The sequence below is a fragment of the Schistocerca cancellata genome, chromosome 5, assembly GCF_023864275.1.
Source record: "Schistocerca cancellata isolate TAMUIC-IGC-003103 chromosome 5, iqSchCanc2.1, whole genome shotgun sequence".
NCBI lineage: Eukaryota > Metazoa > Arthropoda > Insecta > Orthoptera > Acrididae > Schistocerca > Schistocerca cancellata.
The window spans coordinates 64,720,902-64,739,815 of NC_064630.1; the positions used below are offsets into that span (position 1 = coordinate 64,720,902).

Here is an 18,914-nt window from a genome sequence, read left to right on the forward strand (position 1 = left end):
AGAATTTACAAAAATGGCATCTTATGCCCTTGACAAGGGTGAGTGTGACACAGGCATATTTTTAGATCTTTCCATGGCTTTGGTGCTGTTGACCATGATTCTACTAAATAAGTTAGAATCATAAGGGATAAGAGGTATAGTCTATTGTAAAAAATGTATTAGTGCCTAGAAGTGTAAGTGATTTCGTAGATGTGCTTAATGTTCCTGAAAAGTGTAGCACCTTTCTTTCTGCGATCAGATGTGTCGAATTTCAAGAACAGGAAAATGTTTCCTGTAGTAATCTGGTAGTTTGAACCTTGTGTTGGCATCAGAAATAAACTATTAGATTTTGTGGAACAAGCAGACGAGAGTGCTAGTGGTATTCATGATTTGATAGAAAACGGTCTCGAATCTCGTTCATTAAATGTATATAACATTTCATCTTATAGTGCTGATAATGCAAGTGTCAATTATGGCAAAAATAAATCTACAATTAAATTGTTGAGTGAGAAAAATAATGAAATATTTAAAGCAAACTGCATAAATCACATAATCCATGATGGTAGCAAATATGCTTCTGATGTCTTAGATGTAGACACCGAAATATAGTTGAACCATGGACCTTGCCATTGGTGGGGAAGCTTGCGTGCCTCAGCGATACAGATGGCCGTATCGTAGGTGCAACCACAACGGAGGGGTATGTGTTGAGAGGCCAGACAAATGTGTGGTTTCTGAAGAGGGGCAGCAGCCTTTTCAGTAGTTGCAGGGGCAACAGTCTGGATGATTGACTGATCTGGCCTTGTAACACTAACCAAAACGGCCCTGTGCTGGTACTGCGAACAGCTGAAAGCAAGGGGAAACTACAGCCGTAATTTTTCCCGAGGGCATGCAGCTTTACTGTATGGTTAAATGATGATGGCGTCCTCTTGGGTAAAATATTCCGGAGGTAAAATAGTCCCCCATTCGGATCTCCGGGCAGGGACTACTCAAGAGGATGTCATTATCAGGAGAAAGAAAACTGGCGTTCTGTGGATCGGAGCGTGGAATGTCAGATCCCTTAATCGGGCAGGTAGGTTAGAAAACTTAAAAAGGGAAATGGATAGGTTAAAGTTAGATATAGTGGGAATTAGTGAAGTTCGGTGGAAGGAGGAACAAGACTTTTGGTCAGGTGAACACAGGGTTATAAATACAAAATCAAATAGGGGTAATGCAGGAGTAGGTTTAATAATGAATAAAAAAATAGGAGTGCGGCTAAGCTACTACAAACAGCATAGTGAACGCATTATTGTGGCCAAGATAGATACGAAGCCCACACCTACTACAGTAGTACAAGTTTATATGCCAACTAGCTCTGCAGATGATGAAGGAATTGATGAAATGTATGATGAGATAAAAGAAATTATTGAGGTAGTGAAGGGAGACGAAAATTTAATAGTCATGGGTGACTGAAATTTGACAGTAGGAAAAGGAAGAGAAGGAAACGTAGTAGGTGAATATGGATTGGGGCTAAGAAATTAAAGAGGAAGCTGTCTGGTAGAATTTTGCACAGAGCATAACTTAATCATAGCTAACACTTGGTTCAAAAATCATAAAAGAAGGTTGTACACATGGAAGAATCCTGGAAATACTAGAAGGTATCAGATAGATTATATAATGGTAAGACAGAGATTTAGGAATCAGGTTTTAAATTGTAAGACATTTCCAGGGGCAGATGTGGACTCCGACCACAATCTATTGGTTATGAGCTGTAGATTAAAACTGAAGAAACTGCAAAAAGGTGGGAATTTAAGGAGATGGGACCTGGATAAACTGAAAGAACCAGAGGTTGTACAGAGTTTCAGGGAGAGCATAAGGGAACAATTGACAGGAATGGGGGAAAGAAATACAGTAGAAGAAGAATGGGTAGCTTTGAGGAATAAAATAGTGAAGGCAGCAGAGGATCAAGCAGGTAAAAAGACGAGGGATAGTCGAAATCCTTGGGTAACAGAAGAGATATTGAATTTAATTGATGAAAGGAGAAAATATAAAATTGCAGTAAATGAAGCAGGCAAAAAGGAATACAAACATCTCAAAAATGAGATCGACAGGAAGTGCAAAATGGCTAAGCAGGGTTGGCTAAGAGGACAAATGTAAGGATGTAGAGGCTTATCTCACTAGGGGTAAGATAGATACTGCCTACAGGGAAATTAAAGAGACCTTTGGAGAAAAGAGAACCACTTGTATGAATATCAAGAGCTCAGATGGAAACCCAGTTCTAAGCAAAGAAGGGAAAGCAGAAAGGTGGAAGGAGTATATAGAAGGTCTATTCAAGGGCGACGTACTTGAGGACAATATTATGGAAATGGAAGAGAATGTAGATGAAGACGAAATGGGGGATACAATACTGCGTGAAGAGTTTGAGTCGAAATAAGGCCCCGGGACTAGACAACATTTCATTAAAACTACTGATGGACTTGGGAGGGCCAGTCCTGACAAAACGCTACCAACTGGTGTGCAAGATGTATGAAACAGGCGAAATACCCTCAGACTTCAAGAAGAATATAATAATTCCAATCCCAAAGGAAGCAGGTGTTGACAGATGTGAAAACTACCGAACAATCAGTTTAATAAGCCACAGCTGCAAAATACTAAAGCGAATTCTTTACAGACGAATGGAAAAACTAGTAGAAGCCGACCTCGGGGAAGATCAGTTTGGATTCTGTAGAAATACTGGAACACGTGAGGCAATACTGACCTTACGACTTATCTTAGAAGAAAGATTAAGGAAAGGCAAACCTACGTTTCTAGCATTTGTAGACTTAGAGAAAGCTTTTGACAATGTTGACTGGAATACTCTCTTTCAAATTCTAAAGGTGGCAGGGGTAAAATACAGGAAGCGAAAGGCTATTTACAATTTTTACAGAAACCAGATGGCAGTTATAAGAGTTGAGGGGCATGAAAGGGAAGCAGTGGTTGGGAAGGGAGTGAGACAGGGTTGTAGCCTCTCCCCAATGTTATTCAATCTGTATATTGAGCAAGCAGTAAAGGAAACAAAAGAAAAATTCAGAGTAGGTATTAAAATCCATCGAGAAGAAATAAAAACTTTGAGGTTCGCCCATGACATTGTAATTCTGTCAGAGACGCAAAGGACTTGGAAGAGCAGTTGAATGGAATGGACAGTGTCTTGAAAGGAGGGTATAAGATGAACATCATCAAAAGCAAAACGAGGATAATGGAATGTAGTCGAATTAAGTCGGGTGATGCTGAGGGAATTAGATTAGGAAAGGAGACACTTAAAGTAGTAAAGGAGTTTTGCTATTTGGGGAGCAAAACAACTGATGATGGTCGAAGTAGAGAGGATATAAAATGTAGACTGGCAATGGCAAGAAAAGCGTTTCTGAAGAAGAGAAATTTGTTAACATCGAGTATAGATTGAAGTGGCAGGAAGTCGTTTCTGAAAGTATTTTTATGGAGTGTAGCCATGTATGGAAGTGAAACATGGACGATAAGTAGTTTGGACAAGAAGAGAATAGAAGCTTTTGAATTGTGGTGCTATAGAAGAATGCTGAAGATTAGATGGGTAGATCACATAACAAATGAGGAGGTATTGAATAGAATTGGGGAGAAGAGGAGTTTGTGGCACAACTTGACATGAAGAAGGGACCGGTTGGTAGGACATGTTCTGAGGCATCAAGGGATCACAAATTTAGCATTGGAGGGCAGTGTGGAGGGTAAAAATCGTAGAGGGAGACCAAGAGATGAATACACTAAGCAGATTCAGAAGGACGTAGGTTGCAGTAAGTACTGGGAGATTAAGAAGCTTGCACAGGATAGAGTAGCATGGAGAGCTGCATCAAACCAGTTTCAGGACTGAAGACCACAACAACAAGATTTATGGACATTTTTCAGTGTCTGCAAAATGCAGGGAAAAATAAGTCCTATTATTAATTTTGTTGGTACTGATTGGTGTGAAATTTTAAGGCATGTGCCTACTAAGTGGCTGTCCCTCAGACCAGCTGTTTATAGGCTAATAAATTACTGGGAGCCAATAATAAGTTATTTTCAAAGCACAAATGAAACACCTAAGGCTTTGAAATTGTATTTTATTGATGAGGATCCATGTCAATTCTTGAAGCATATCTTCAGTTTTTTTCTTACATTGGAAATACTATTTTGGAAACCTCAAAATATCTAGGGATTTCAGATTTAACTATAATGGAGTCCTGTAGTGCCATTGAAGCTTTTTTTCAAAGAAAAGATGGCTAATTTTTTGGAAGTAATACACACAAGATTTTAAATAGATTCCTGTCAATCAGAAGAGAATTAGAAATAATATTGTTCAATTTTATACCTTTCATACTTACACTGTAAAAAATGTAAACATTTCTTACAATGCTACAATTCAGTCCTTGCTCCCGCTGTCCCTAAAGAATTCAGTTAATTTTAATGATTTTCAGTACATGCTTACCTATATTCAGGTAGACATAAATGAGGATAACCTGTACAATGAGTTTTGTTCTTAGAAAAATATAATAAATACAAAAATTGCCACCAACGGTAGCGCAGTTGGAAAGTGCGTACCCGTGGTGATTGTGGCAGAGGCCAAAGGAATTAAAGCCAAGGAGATAAATAAGGTTCTTGTTTTCAGTATATCGGCATCTAATGCTCACACTGAAAGAATTTTTTCTTTGATGAACAGCAAATGGTCTGATGGTAAAAACGGTTGCAATATAGATTTAGATCTACAAATGTGTGTTAATTTTTGTTACACATGTCACGAATTTGTCCAGTTTGTGAAGAATGGTCGCAAACTTCAAACTGCTGCCAAAAGTATAGACAAATATAGTTTTAAGTAAAAAAAGTCTGTAGATCTTTAGCTTATAATTGTTATCAAGAAGTTTTTTGGTTGGTCTATGCAATAAACCTGTTTTAACATTTAAATAAATTGTGTTAGGCCTATTAATTTTGTCACGTCAAAATCTTCCTTATTTACACGAAAAAAGGTGGCAACCCTGCAGAATATAGATTACAGAAGATTTCTTTAATGCACTGCTCAATTTATTGTGCATTTCTGCTCTGGGAGATTTTTACTTGAGAGTAAATCAAGCGAATGTCACACTGAGTAGTGGTTGCAAGATTAGCAGAACACACTGAAAGATTGATAGCAGAAAATGAATCCACATTGGTGCATAAGTGTTTAATGCCCCCCCCCCCCTCCCCCTGAACAGATGACCTAATTCTCGTGTCCTGATGATTGACGTAACAGCTTCATCTTGGGAAGCATTTGGTGGCAAGGTCATGTAACACACAATGAGCACAAGGGAAATACTGTCAGTGGAGCTGTCCGATGCAGTTACTGAAAGCTTCATTGGTGAATAAGTGTAGGGAACATATACTTACTCCATATGCTACATATACTAATGCAGCAACTGGTGTTAAGAGGGATGGGGTAGTGCTTCTCCTCACTGATGAATGATCATGTATTTAATCATTTCCCAATGAAATGGTATTTTCTGAGAAGGCTGTAACCTGTTAGCACTGGAGTGTAAAACTGTTTTAGACATGTCTCTTACAAGCACAAGCACCATAATTTTGGTTAACGGATTACTGTTTGGGCTGGACAATTCTTTGACATAGACTTAAATGCTGTAATTTCTGAATCAATACCTTCCTCAGTATCACCATAAAATAGAAGTGTCACATAGTCTCATGGGTTGGGAACAGATTCATCTTTTTAGTGGGCTTTTTTCTTTTGAATTTTTTGTTGTGTGCTCGTTTTGGCAGGTGTTGGGCTGATACCAGTGTTGCTGGTATCTAATATAGTGGAGACTGAAGGTAGTGCTCCCTTGCCTCAGAAAAGGAAATGTGATTTGTAGTCATTCCCCCCCCCCCCCCCCCCCCCCCCTCTGAAAACTAGTGAATGACTGTTCTAGGCCAGATGGGCTTTGAATAGTTTACACAAAAATGTGGACCTGAATACATCATTCCTGGATAATGTGCAGTGCAGCCACATTTATCGCATCACTTGGCCTTTGCTTCCTCAGGCTGTGTCTTCGTAATTTTGGCACTTTAAGCAGCAAATAACTGGGAATGTATGCCCAAACCCTTTTTGGAGTAAAATCACACTTTACATAGCTGATAAAAATGGGAGAGTTGAAAGTATAAATGTAGCAGTTTTCTCAAATTCACTGTTCACTCTTTTCATCATATTCTGTATATTACAAATTAATTCCAGCTCTCACTCTTTCTGTAGGTCCAGTTTTGGAAAACCCATTAAGTGTCTGCAACTTTCAATACCCTTGCTAAAATTTGGGGTGCTTGCTCCATATAAAGATTTTCCCAGTTTTTCACTTTTTAACAGATTCTTACCTTTCATGGAATTAGCTGTTTCTAGAAGAAGGGTCTCCTTGTGTAATGCCTTAACTGACTATACTGATATGTAAAAAAGGTGATGAAGTGTTTTATCAAAGAAATTACAGCAGAATTATTCCGTGACAAAGTATTGTATATTATTAAAATATATGGGACACAAAACCACAATCAGACATTTAGACTACATATACATCTATTTACATTTATGAGAAATATAAGTTTTTGTTGCCTCAGAAGCTATAACACCAAAAAGGAAAAAAATATCAGCTCAGGTTACCACGTGAATATATGAATATTTTTGTATTGTGTATACATAACAAAGTTTATATATCTTAAAATAGGCTTGAAAGGCACTGAATACTTTTTTCTCATGACAGTATGCAGATTGGCAATCCAGTGGCTGTTCTTTCTAAATAAGTTATCTCCCACTTTGTTTTGCTGTGTTCCTCTATTGTCCTGGGTGCATACTTTTGTAAGAGAACATGTGTTGCACAGTATTACAAATGAGAGAGAACACCTTTAAATTCTTTCAAGTTCAAATAATATAGTGCGGCACTGGAGGGGTTCTTAAAAAAGTGAATCAAGTAGGTTTCATCAATCTGCAACAAACAAGTGTATCTGAGGAAACAACTGGAGCTAAACATAATGTGGTAAACAATACTCAATATCAGTGGAAGATGGCAAGAGTTGGAGAATTAGTTTTGCGTACTCTTCTTGGATAATACTTGAAGTTTCTAAGTTTGAGTTATGTTGAACACCTTTTTCATCTACATACATAAATGTTAAAGCTTAGTTAACATTTATTCATTCACTTCTTCCTTTATGACTCTTGAGCCTTTGACTGAGAAACAGTAAATTACACATCTGAAACTTGACAGTTCAATTTACAATTTGCTTAGAATAAAAGTTTGAGACAAACTGGTTTACTACTGGATACTGTATACCACAGTGAAATTAAGGAAATGTGCTTAGAAAAAGTATGCATGCTACAGGAAGACCCCATGACAAGATATAGTATAGTACAAATTTCTTAAAGCAGCAGACTGTGAGACTGTAGGATGCGTTTCCTAGATTGATTTAAATGACTATGATAATTACTTGTTGTTGAAAGTTCTTGCAGAATGTAAATACTTTAGGATTAAAGGAGACCACTCACCAAAAACCAGAAGCACTGAGTTGTTGATAGGCAGACAGACAAAAGTAAGAAGCTTTCAGAGTTATCCTCAACAAAATACAAACGTTCACACATACACAGTTGTACCTCAACATGGTGCCAACTAGATTGACAGTAACTTTTTTTGTAGCACGTGGGCTGGTTGTGGTGCGAGTAATGGGTGGGTAGAGGAAGAGGGACTGGGACTGGGTGAATAATGGCTCTGAGGGAGGGGGCTAGTTTGCCGGTTAGGAATGTGGAGAGGGAGGGGTGGCAGGTGTATGGGCTGGCATGATTACAGCAGCCAGCAGGAAGCGGTGCACATTGAAGGCAACATGGGGCCATGAATTGGGAGGTGGGGGTGGAGGGTGCGGGGACAGTGGGTTCCCCGAGATTGAGACCAGAATGATTACAGGATTCGAGGAAGAATCACGTCAACAACTCCCATTTGTGCTGTTCAGAGAAGATGGTGGTGGAGGGAAGGATCCAGGTGGCTCTGACTGTGAAGCTCTGAACTGCACAGATGGTAGTTTACCTTGCAACACACTATCCGATCCCATAACTGTCCTGGCCTCAATCTCACCTGCCGGAGAGTCTAGATGGCACCATCCAGGGGCACACGCGTGTGTGTGTGTGTGTGTGGGGGGGGGGGGGGGTTACGTGAATTAACATCATAGCCTTAGCTGGACGACCTCAGAAGGTATGTCCTGCAGATGAAGACGAAATGTTGGGTGGAAATTTTATACATCGACCATGGCCTCTCAGCCCGGAAGTTTCAACTGAAGACAACACCGTCCATGAAAGCCTACATTGTATGATTAACATCATATAAAATTAGTCATGCAAGTAACTGCAGGCAAAAATACAACAGCTTCATTCAATGTTCTCACCTAGAATCTACTGGTTACACTCTTGAGACATAATCGGAATACCAAAATACGATTCAAATGATAACATTACACAATGGGTACAGAGTAGTACACTTACAATAATAGTAAGGACCTAAGTATGTAAAATCTAATCATATCATGACTATACTATGCTTAACTCTTATAATACTGCTGTATCATAAATATTTTTTAAATATCATAGGCTATAACTTCTACACTTTATCATTTCAAAAATACATTACATAAATAATTTCCCTCTGTTTCATTTGCCGCAAGTCTGTATTTACACTAAATTTACAGAAAATTATGTAAAATATAGAAAGATGTCCATAGGGTGTTCCATGTTTAAAAATTAACATCATCTGATATCTTTGAGCAATTACTAACTGGCATATTAAGTAGAATACTATCACTTAATATCACAGTAACAAACACATCAACTTCCTTGCATCATTATTAGGCATATTCTGCAAGTGTGATGTTAGTGAACACTTTTCAGACACTAGTTGCTTCATCTTATTCAATGCAGCATTGTACTAAACAAGGTAGCTCACTGACACTTAAATACCAGGAACACAAAATTGTGATACTATATGAAATATAATTTCTACACATGTTCAGCATCACCCAAGTTATTCATTGCCAAAACAAATAGTGACAGAAGTGTGAAAATATTTAATGTCTTTCTTATTAGGACAGATAAATTATTTGGTCAGAAATAGTACAGTGCACTTAATACAATACATTCTTCAATTTAACATCACAGACCTTTGCTCACACTTTTTCCCAAATGTTTTTCTGCTCTTCACTGAATTGCTGACAATTACATGCCTGTCTCCCCATAACTTTCAGTTAAAATGTAGATAAATCTGATGGCTATATTTCCCATTTTCACTTCACCATTTGGAAAAAATGAGGGCTGAAACATTTAGCACTTTGTTACTGAACACCTCACCATTGTGTTAGCACCAGCTCTCACACTGACACTCTTCCAATCTCCACCTCAGCCAGCCATCACCAATTTTCCCAAGGTGTTAATCTCTTAAAAAGAGAACATACTCTGCCCTCTTGCAGTTTCCTGGCCCTTAATTCCTAGCAACTGGTGTGTATTTCAGGTGGGTGTATATTTCTCTTATGCAACATACAATTTATATTTTCTTACATCCAGTAAAATGCAACTTGTTAGGCAAAAATTATTGTTCCATTTTTATCAGTTTTATCACAAAATGAACAGGCTCTGCTTAACTTGCCTAGCAATTACAATAAAGTATAAGAGATGCTGAGACCAATCACTGCCCTAGCAATTAACATAAAGAATTAAATACAGGAGATCAGCTGATATTATGTATCTTAAATGCTATGAAGGAGAATCAAGTGTACAAGAGATCTTCTGAAAATGATAATGTTGGCAATGATGAAATTGTACTCCATTCAAAATCTGCTTACTTATAAATACAGTCACCAGATGAAAAATAAATATTGTACGAGGTAAAATATATTCGTAACTTATAGTTCAATTAGATTTTGTACTTCTTGAACAGTTTTTTCTTGTTCATTGTCACTTTCAAAGAGATCCTGACAATGACTTTTGAAAGTTTCTAATGCTTTGTTACCAACATTTTGCATATGACTCTGAAAACTGGCAGTTTTTGAATGCAGCTTTTTTTCTGCAAGTGGGGAACCTGGTGCCTGGATATCTCTTATCACACCCTCATTGTGAGGATACATCAACAATGGGTCCTGCGGAAAATAAAAGTAAAGAATTAGTCAAAAGGTACGTATAAGACAACAGGTGTTCGTGGAAAATGGCAGGACTAAGAATGAATCATGATAACTGACTATAACATGGGAAAAACAGGAAACATGTGAAAATGTTTACAAACACAGAGTGAGACTTTACCTAGATTTAGCATCATATTCTGAACAAATCAATGTTGTATAACTAGAGAGCTGTCTTTTCAGTACCCATCAGTGCAGTTACAAGTACAAATTTGGGGTAGTTGACGAGTTAGATAAATATTACATCATGATGGAAGATCTGTAAACTGTGCAAATAATGACATCAAGGTACACAATAATAGTATTACAGAATCTTAAGAGGGGGTGAAAAACAGTACATATACAGAAGGAGATTTTAGTGAGTTGCTGCATGTACAACATTTACTAGTGGAGTAAAAACTATCACATCATAAAAACAAACTCTTGGCCAATTTCTACTTGAGGCATTCTTCAGAGATGGTAGTAATGGCTTTGTGGTAAAACACAATGAGAAATCATTATTTTTGTAAACTACTGTTCTGAAAGTCATGTTTGGAAACAATTTCTTATAATCAAAACAACAAAACCACAAGATTTAATATAAACAACAGATGTTACCATCTGTACCCGTGGCAGTGTCACTTTGCTCCTTAGTTCTGCTTGATACATGTGGACACAGCCGGTAGCGTTCGTGACTATGGCATCAGGTTTTCAACTGCTACCAGCCGTAACGCTGAAACAGCTGTACTGTACCATCTTGATGAACATGAAGTCAGTATTAACAAAGCATTTAGCAACGAATGACAAAGATATTCATGGCCCATAGGGGTCACATACAATTTTGACTTTCCAAAGAGTTAGGAAAAACATATCACGATGTGACATAAGACACGGAATTAGATGTTTACTAAATGTTTTGAATGTCATTTGTCTTCAACTCAGTGAGTTGTATTAAAACTGGACTGGTTTAAGTTCATATCCATTACTACAAATAAGTAACACATTTCAATATGGAAGTCCCCATAATATGAATGAAGCTAACTTATCTTAGTTATATTGAGATTGCTGGCAGTCATAAACAAAAGCCAGTCAAGTTGAAGGTTATCAATATGTTATGTATTAGTAACAACTAAGGAATGAAGCTGAACTTTTACAGTTACACTGTGGTTTAATACATGTGTAGTATTTGAAACCTCCGGTGCCAACCTTTTTCAGGCGAGTGAAAAAAACCTTGAGAGGTGCAGGAACACCATTCTGGCCAAAATTAAGCCGTGGCTGCAACCTTAGTCATCCCATTTTTTTCTGAGTGATTTAAAGTCTTCCATGTTTGTTTTTATTATGTTCAAAACACAAGCTGGTTTCATAGCACTGTGTTCCTGATTACAACTTCAAATTTTGATGTACATGTATTGTTTGTATTCTGGTTGATTTTTACTCGCATCCTTAATATTGGATGGTCTAAATGATTCCATATTTATTTTTTTGTTTCATATAAAACTGAAGCTGGTCTCATTGTGTAGTGTTCTGTGGACTCCTACATCAATATTTGTGTGTAGGTGTGTGTGTGTGTGTACTGTGTTGTAAGTATATTGCTGTATTCTACTTAATTTTCGTTCACATCTGCTTTTTGTACTTTTTTACATTTAATGGATTGTGTAGTGTAGAGCGAATGTCCATCCAAATTCCTTAATGCTGCTGTGTTTAGTAAACTCTTTTTATAACTTCAATGACAAAAGCATGAGACTGTTATATTATTTCCCTTGAAATTTTTTTTTAATATGAAAATTATTCTCTTGCATTGGTTTCTGCTGAAATTGATCCTACCTATTAATAACACATGTGGATTTTTTAGCATTTGTATAAAAAATGCTCTATTTGACATCACATTGTACTGTGGGAGCTGAACTGGACTCTACTGAATGTTGCTACATGTTGCCCCAGATTTGATCTGCAGTTGTAATGTCTTGACTATCTTTGTGCGGTTTCTCTGGTCAGAAACACTTTAATGTTTTGATAGATAATAAAAAACAAATTTGGACATTACAAGGAAGCAAAGTTGGAACACATTAGTGCACTTTTCTTTTTGTATCAAAAAAGTGATTCAAAACTCTACCAAAACTAAAAGAATAACATTTTAACTTTTCTGGTTCCTAAGTCAAAATGAAGGTGAAAACTGCTGCTGCACAAATGAACCATACAGTTGCTACAGCAACTGAAACATGTGTGTCTACACAGTTATTACTTCTGAGGCTATACACATAGCTGAGTTTGTAAAGATGATAAATAGTCTCCCTGAAACACTCAACAGCAATGAGCAGCCAAAAGATGAAACAATATTTAAGTGTGCTTTGTCAGAAAATTCAACACATATAGAAATGTTATATAGCATACAGAATGAAATAGGCAGCAGGCACATAACATATTTGAAAACATGTACAAATGAGACTAATGTGTGTAGTTTTATACAAGATACCATTACAGTCTGTCTTTTTTGTGGAAGATCTTAAAAGAAACTGACTTTAAGTGCTAAATTTAAAGGTGTTCAATCATGATGCTCTAGTGAATTTCTTTTGTTGTATAAGGCAACATGGTATTGCTAACACAAACTTAATTTTTTTTTTCACATTGTACAAGCACTGACGATGTATTGTCAATCTTAAGACTTTGCCTTTTAAAACCACAAGTTTTAAGAAATTATGAAAATAATAACAACATTCCACTGAACAATTTGTTTCACTTTTTAGCAAATAATGCTAGTAATTAACATTTACATGAAATCGAGTTGCACGGTTGTATTGACAATGATATGCCTCAGTTAGGAACTAACGCTTACGCAGATGATTAGAGTCTGCAGAAGATCGCCAGACCTTAGCTTATGAAGCAGGCTACATACTGAGAAACATAGATGACTGTGAAACATGTAAAACCAGCTCATTCATTTACATGAATTAAAGACAATAATGAAGTGTTTTCTCATTTCAAATATGCAAGTGAAAACAGTAACCTCCCTACACATTTGTATGTGTGTGGTGTTGATCAGAGCTGAACTCTGAAATCTATGAACTAACAGTGATTATCAGAGCCACGAAACTCAACTGTGAGTCCTTCTATACGCAGACGAAGAACTCTGACATATTAGTCACATTGGCATAACACTTTATAATGCAGTGCCAGTATACAACAATAGATTGAAGGAGGAAAGGGACTGAACAGCAGAGTTGTTCAGTGTTTCAACAATTTAAATGTTGTGTTGGCTCACATAAATGCTAAATGGTTATGAAATTTTTGACTATATTTTAATATGACAGTAAGTGTGTCCTTATACAAAAAAGTTTGTCTGCTGTTTGTCTCGTGTTTTCTACTTTCCCAATGCAGCTGTCAATACATGAACTTGATGATGGGAATCTGATAAAGTTTTGAATCAAAATGAGTGAAACACTGTTGACAGGAATTTGTGTGTTCATTTTCAATACTGTACTGAACAAAGTTTTAAAAAATCCACTACTCTCATGTGACGAGTACTTCCTCTATCCCTAGTTTGTTTTTCAGTTGATGTAAAGGATTAACTTACACCGATTTTAGTAAACAGAGTACACTCTTATTTTGCAGTATAGAATGTTACTCTTAATTTTTGTTAATGACATCACAGTCACCTTTTGTTGTAAAATTATTTATTGTACAACCCACTATTCCAATTTCAGTCATTTGGCTATTATCAAGGGGAGATAATTGCACTTTGGCATACGTCAAAACCTAATAATCATCTGGGGAACAGGAATGTCAGCTGAGGAACTGAAATGTCAGCTGATTTTTAGGTTTTTCCATGTGCTGAAGACCAATTATTTCCACTTGAAAATAGCCACATGGATGAAACAGCAATATTGAGTTTTACAAATAAACAATTTCACAGTCAAAAGGTGACCACAATGTCATTTACAAAATTTTGCACAACTGAACCCCACTTACAAGAAGTTAATTTTGATTGGATTCCTCAAATAAATTACTTTGGGAAGCCACAAAAATGTTTCAGGAAACCACATTGCAGCCAGACTATGAATCCTACCCACAAAGCATAAATGAAAAATATTGTCAGCTAATAGAGTTCACTGCCAGGTCACTAGAATCAATGTTGTCATTCTTCTTTTGTATCATAACACGAACACTGCACATCTTATATTTTGGTGTTTTGTGAGCAACAAATCTTAATATTTAGTTTTATAAGAGAGAGATATCATAGCAATGCACTGAACAAAGATTTGATGTTCACACAGAAATGTTTGACTATACAAGAAAAATCTCTCAAGAAGGTGTTCCACAGGTGTCACAGTTCAGTTTATGCTAAATATAGCTTTCTTGGTAATATTTATCATAATGGCATGAAGCAAACTGTGCAAGTGGTCAGAATTTAGTACGCAGTTGACAATCTCAGTTGTGGTGGGAGGGAGGGGACAGGAGGGGGGGAAAATGTCTCATCCACAACAAGGTCATTAGAAATGGCTCAGCAGTGCAGTAACATTTATTAACAACTAACTTAATAAATTTTATGATGCAAGTGAGACTGTGTACTATAAACTGTACATGGTTTAGGTGCTAAGCCAACAATTTAAGAAAGCAAGATTTCAAGTTAATTTTATTAATGGCTCTGGTACCTGCACTTCAGCTGATTCTATGATGGAGAGTAAAGTAACTGGTTTGTTAGTTCCATGTATAAAATTTCTGATGTATAATGGTGTTGTGTCCATAGCTAAAAGGCAAAGTCCTGTAAGAAATACATAAAATAAAAACAGAGCTTTGGCATGGCTGAACCAGCCACAAAGGCCACACGTTTCAGCTCAGAGGGGTGCAACATGGGAGGCCTATAAAAATAAGTTATTTGACAAGAATTATGAGGTGAAGTTCATGGACAATAAAAGAATGAATAAAGTGACAGACTCTCTGAGGCAAAGTCTCAAAACTATAAAGGAATGGTGTGTGTGTGTGTGTGTGTGTGTGTGTGTGTGTGTGTGTGTGTGTGTGTGTGAGAGAGAGAGAGAGAGAGAGAGAGAGAGAGAGAGAGAGAGCACTCTTAGGCAGACTTGTGGCAGGGACTATGCTACACCATAGAAAGAGGCCAATGAAAGACTCAGGACATATTCTGTAGGCCTGTTGAGAGAGACTTTCTATCCCCTCTACTTATTCTCTGAAAGATTGTTTAAGAATAACTAACCAAGTTAGCCAGTAAGGCATATCATGTCAGCGACAGGCAGCATCGAAGGTGAAAGTGAAATAAAACTTGTGGACCTACTGTCCACAGGTACAAACAAGTCAGTAAGCAGAAGTTGGCAGAGGGCACATAGTAGGCAGTAGGAGTCTGAGTTACAGGCTGGGGTTAAATTGCAGCAAGGCTCTTTTGATCTTATACGACGATTTCAGTTAACAGATGGAGCAGTGATAAGCAGTCATTGTCTCTGTATAAGAGCTTTATTTCAGTGTGGAGGCACCTCAGTTATGAAAGTCACTCTGTTAACTGACATTCAGTACAAACTTTAAGGTTAATTGTAACTTTTTCTGTGTTTATTCTCCCCGTCATCATTCAGTCACCTACATCAGCCTGAAGCACAAACCCCTGACACTCTACCCTGGTAAAGCCCATACTCTGGGCCAATTGAATAAAACTTTGCAAACACAACTTAAAATATTGTACAAGCTAATCATTTACATGTTTGTAAATGACTACTTATTATTGGTCGGAGCGTAAGTTCATAACATTTTTCAACAAGTTTAATAAACACAATAAATACACATAACAGAATCTTTAGTCATCAATAATATATTGTTGTTGTTGTTGTGGTCTTCAGTCCTGAGACTGGTTTGATGCAGCTCTCCATGCTACTCTATCCTGTGCAAGTTTCTTCATCTTCCAGTACCCCTAGTGTACTCATCTCTTGGCCTCCTCGTATGATTTTTACCCTCCACGCTGCCCTCCAATACTAAATTGGTGATCCCTTGATGCCTCACAACATGCCCTACCAACCGATCCCTTCTTCTAGTCAAGTTGTGCCACAAACTCCTCCCCAATTCTATTCAATACCTCCTCATTAGTTATGTGATCTACCCATCCAATCTTCAGCATTCTTCTGTAGCACCACATTTCGAAAGCTTCTATTCTCTTCTTGTCTAAACTATTTATCGTCCACGTTTCACTTCCATACATGGCTACACTCCATACAAATACTTTCAGAAACGACTTCCTAACACTTAAATAAATACTCGATGTTAACAAATTTCTCTTCTTCAGAAACGCTTTTCTTGCCATTGCCAGTCTACATTTAATATCCTCTCTACTTCGACCATCATCAGTTATTTTGCTCCCCAAATAGCAAAACTCCTTTACTACTTTAAGTGTCTCAATTCCTAATCTAATACCCTCAGCGTCACCCGACTTAATTTGACTACATTCCATTATCCTTTTTTGTTGATGTTCATCTTATACCCTCCTTTCCAGACACTGTCCATTCCGTTCAACTGCTTTTCCAAGTCCTTTGCTGTTTCTAACAGAATTACAATGTCAACATTTTATATTATTCTTGAAGTCTGAGGGTATTTCGCCTGTCCCATACATCTTGCTCACCAGATGGTAGAGTTTTGTCAGGACTGGCTCTCCCAAGGCTGTCAGTAGTTCTGATGGAATGTTGTCTACTCCCGGGGCCTTGTTTCGACTCGGGTCTTTCAGAGCTCTGTCAAACTCTTCACGCAGTATCATATCTCCCATTTCATCTTCATCTGCATCCTCTTCCATTTCCATGATATTGTTCTCAAGACAATCACCTCTGTATAGACCCTCTATATATTCCTTCCACCTTTCTGCTTTCCCTTCTTTGCTTAGAACTGTGTTTTCATCTGAGATCTTGATATTCATGCAAGTGGTTCTCTTTTCTCCAAAGGTCTCTAATTTTCCTGTAGGCAGTATCTATCTTACCCCTAGTGAGATGAGCCTCTACATCCTTACATTTGTCCTCTTAGCCATCCCTGCTTAGCCATTTTGCACTTCCTGTCGATCTCATTTTTGAGACGTTTGTATTCCTTTTTGCCTGCTTCATTTACTGCAATTTTATATTTTCTCCTTTCATCAATTAAATTCAATATCTCTTCTGTTACCCAAGGATTTCGACTATCCCTCGTCTTTTTACCTGCTTGATCCTCTGCTGCCTTCACTATTTTATTCCTCAAAGCTACCCATTCTTCTTCTACTGTATTTCTTTCCCCCATTCCTGTCAATTGTTCCCTTATGCTCTCCCTGAAACTCTGTACAACCTCTGGTTCTTTCAGTTTATCCAGGTCCCATCTCCTTAAATTCCCACCTTTTTGCAGTTTCTTCAGTTTTAATCTACAGCTCATAACCAATAGATTGTGGTCGGAGTCCACATCTGCCCCTGGAAATGTCTTACAATTTAAAACCTGATTCCTAAATCTCTGTCTTACCATTATATAATCTATCTGATACCTTCTAGTATTTCCAGGATTCTTCCATGTGTACAACCTTCTTTTATGATTTTTGAACCAAGTGTTAGCTATGATTAAGTTATGCTCTGTGCAAAATTCTACCAGACAGCTTCCTCTTTAATTTCTTAGCCCCAAACCATATTCACCTACTACGTTTCCTTCTCTTCCTTTTCCTACTGTCAAATTTCAGTCACCCATGACTATTAAATTTTCGTCTCCCTTCACTACCTCAATAATTTCTTTTATCTCATCATACATTTCATCAATTCCTTCATCACCTGCAGAGCTAGTTGGCATATAAACTTTTACTACTGTAGTAGGCGTGGGCTTCGTGTCTATCTTGGCCACAATAATGCGTTCACTATGCTGTTTGTAGTAGCTTACCCGCACTCCTATTTTTTTTTTATTCATTATTAAACCTACTCCTGCATTACCCCTATTTGATTTTGTATTTATAACCCTGTATTCACCTGACCAAAAGTCTTGTTCCTCCTGCCACCGAACTTCACTCATTCCCACTATATCTAACTTTAACCCATCCATTTCCATTTTAAATTTTTTTACCTACCTGCCCGATTAAGGGATCTGACATTCCACGCTCCAATCCGTAGAACGCCAGTTTTCTTTCTCCTGATAACGACGTCTTGAGTAGTCCCCGCCCGGAGATCCGAATGGGGGACTATTTTACCTCCGCAATATTTTACCCAAGAGGACGCCATCATATTACAGTAAAGCTGCATGCCCTCGGGAAAAATTATGGCTATAGTTTCCCCTTGCTTTCAGCCGTTCGCAGTACCAGCACAGCAAGGCCGTTTTGGTTAGTGTTACAAGGCCAGATCAGTCAATCATTCAGACTGCTGCCCCTGCAACTACTGAAAAGGCTGCTGCCCCTCTTCAGGAACCACGCGTTTGTCTGGTCTCTCAACAGTTACACCTCCGTTGTGGTTGCACCTACGGTATGGCTATCTGTGTCGTTGAGGCACGCAAGCCTACCCACCAACAGCAAGATCCATTGTTCATGGGGGGGGGGGGGAACAATATATAGTGAAGGATAATATATAATAATAATATATTATCCTTCACTATTAACAACATACTTCCAACGCTGGGATAACTTTTTACTCCACGAATGTAGAAATTGTGATTTTTGAGGCCAACTCATCGATCCATGTTCAGAGTGCATTTTTTGATAAAGAGCGGAAATGATGAAAATCTGAGGGTGCAACATCAGGTGAATCAGGGGGTGTGGAATGACTTTTTAATCCAACTCCTGTATAGTGTCTTTATCTCAGATGTTGACA

General features: G+C 37.7%; 1 protein-coding gene across 1 annotated transcript in view; it reads right to left on the reverse strand.

Annotated features, from left to right (window-relative positions):
• Positions 1 to 6,453: 6,453 nt before the first annotated feature.
• Positions 6,454 to 18,914, reverse strand: part of LOC126188836 (pleckstrin homology domain-containing family J member 1-like) — a 75,308-nt gene continuing 62,847 nt past the window's right edge. The window contains exon 5 of the mRNA XM_049930453.1: positions 6,454 to 10,113. Within this exon, the coding sequence (XP_049786410.1) occupies positions 9,880 to 10,113 (234 nt within the window). The 3' untranslated portion in view covers positions 6,454 to 9,879. The remainder of the gene's footprint in view (positions 10,114 to 18,914) is intronic.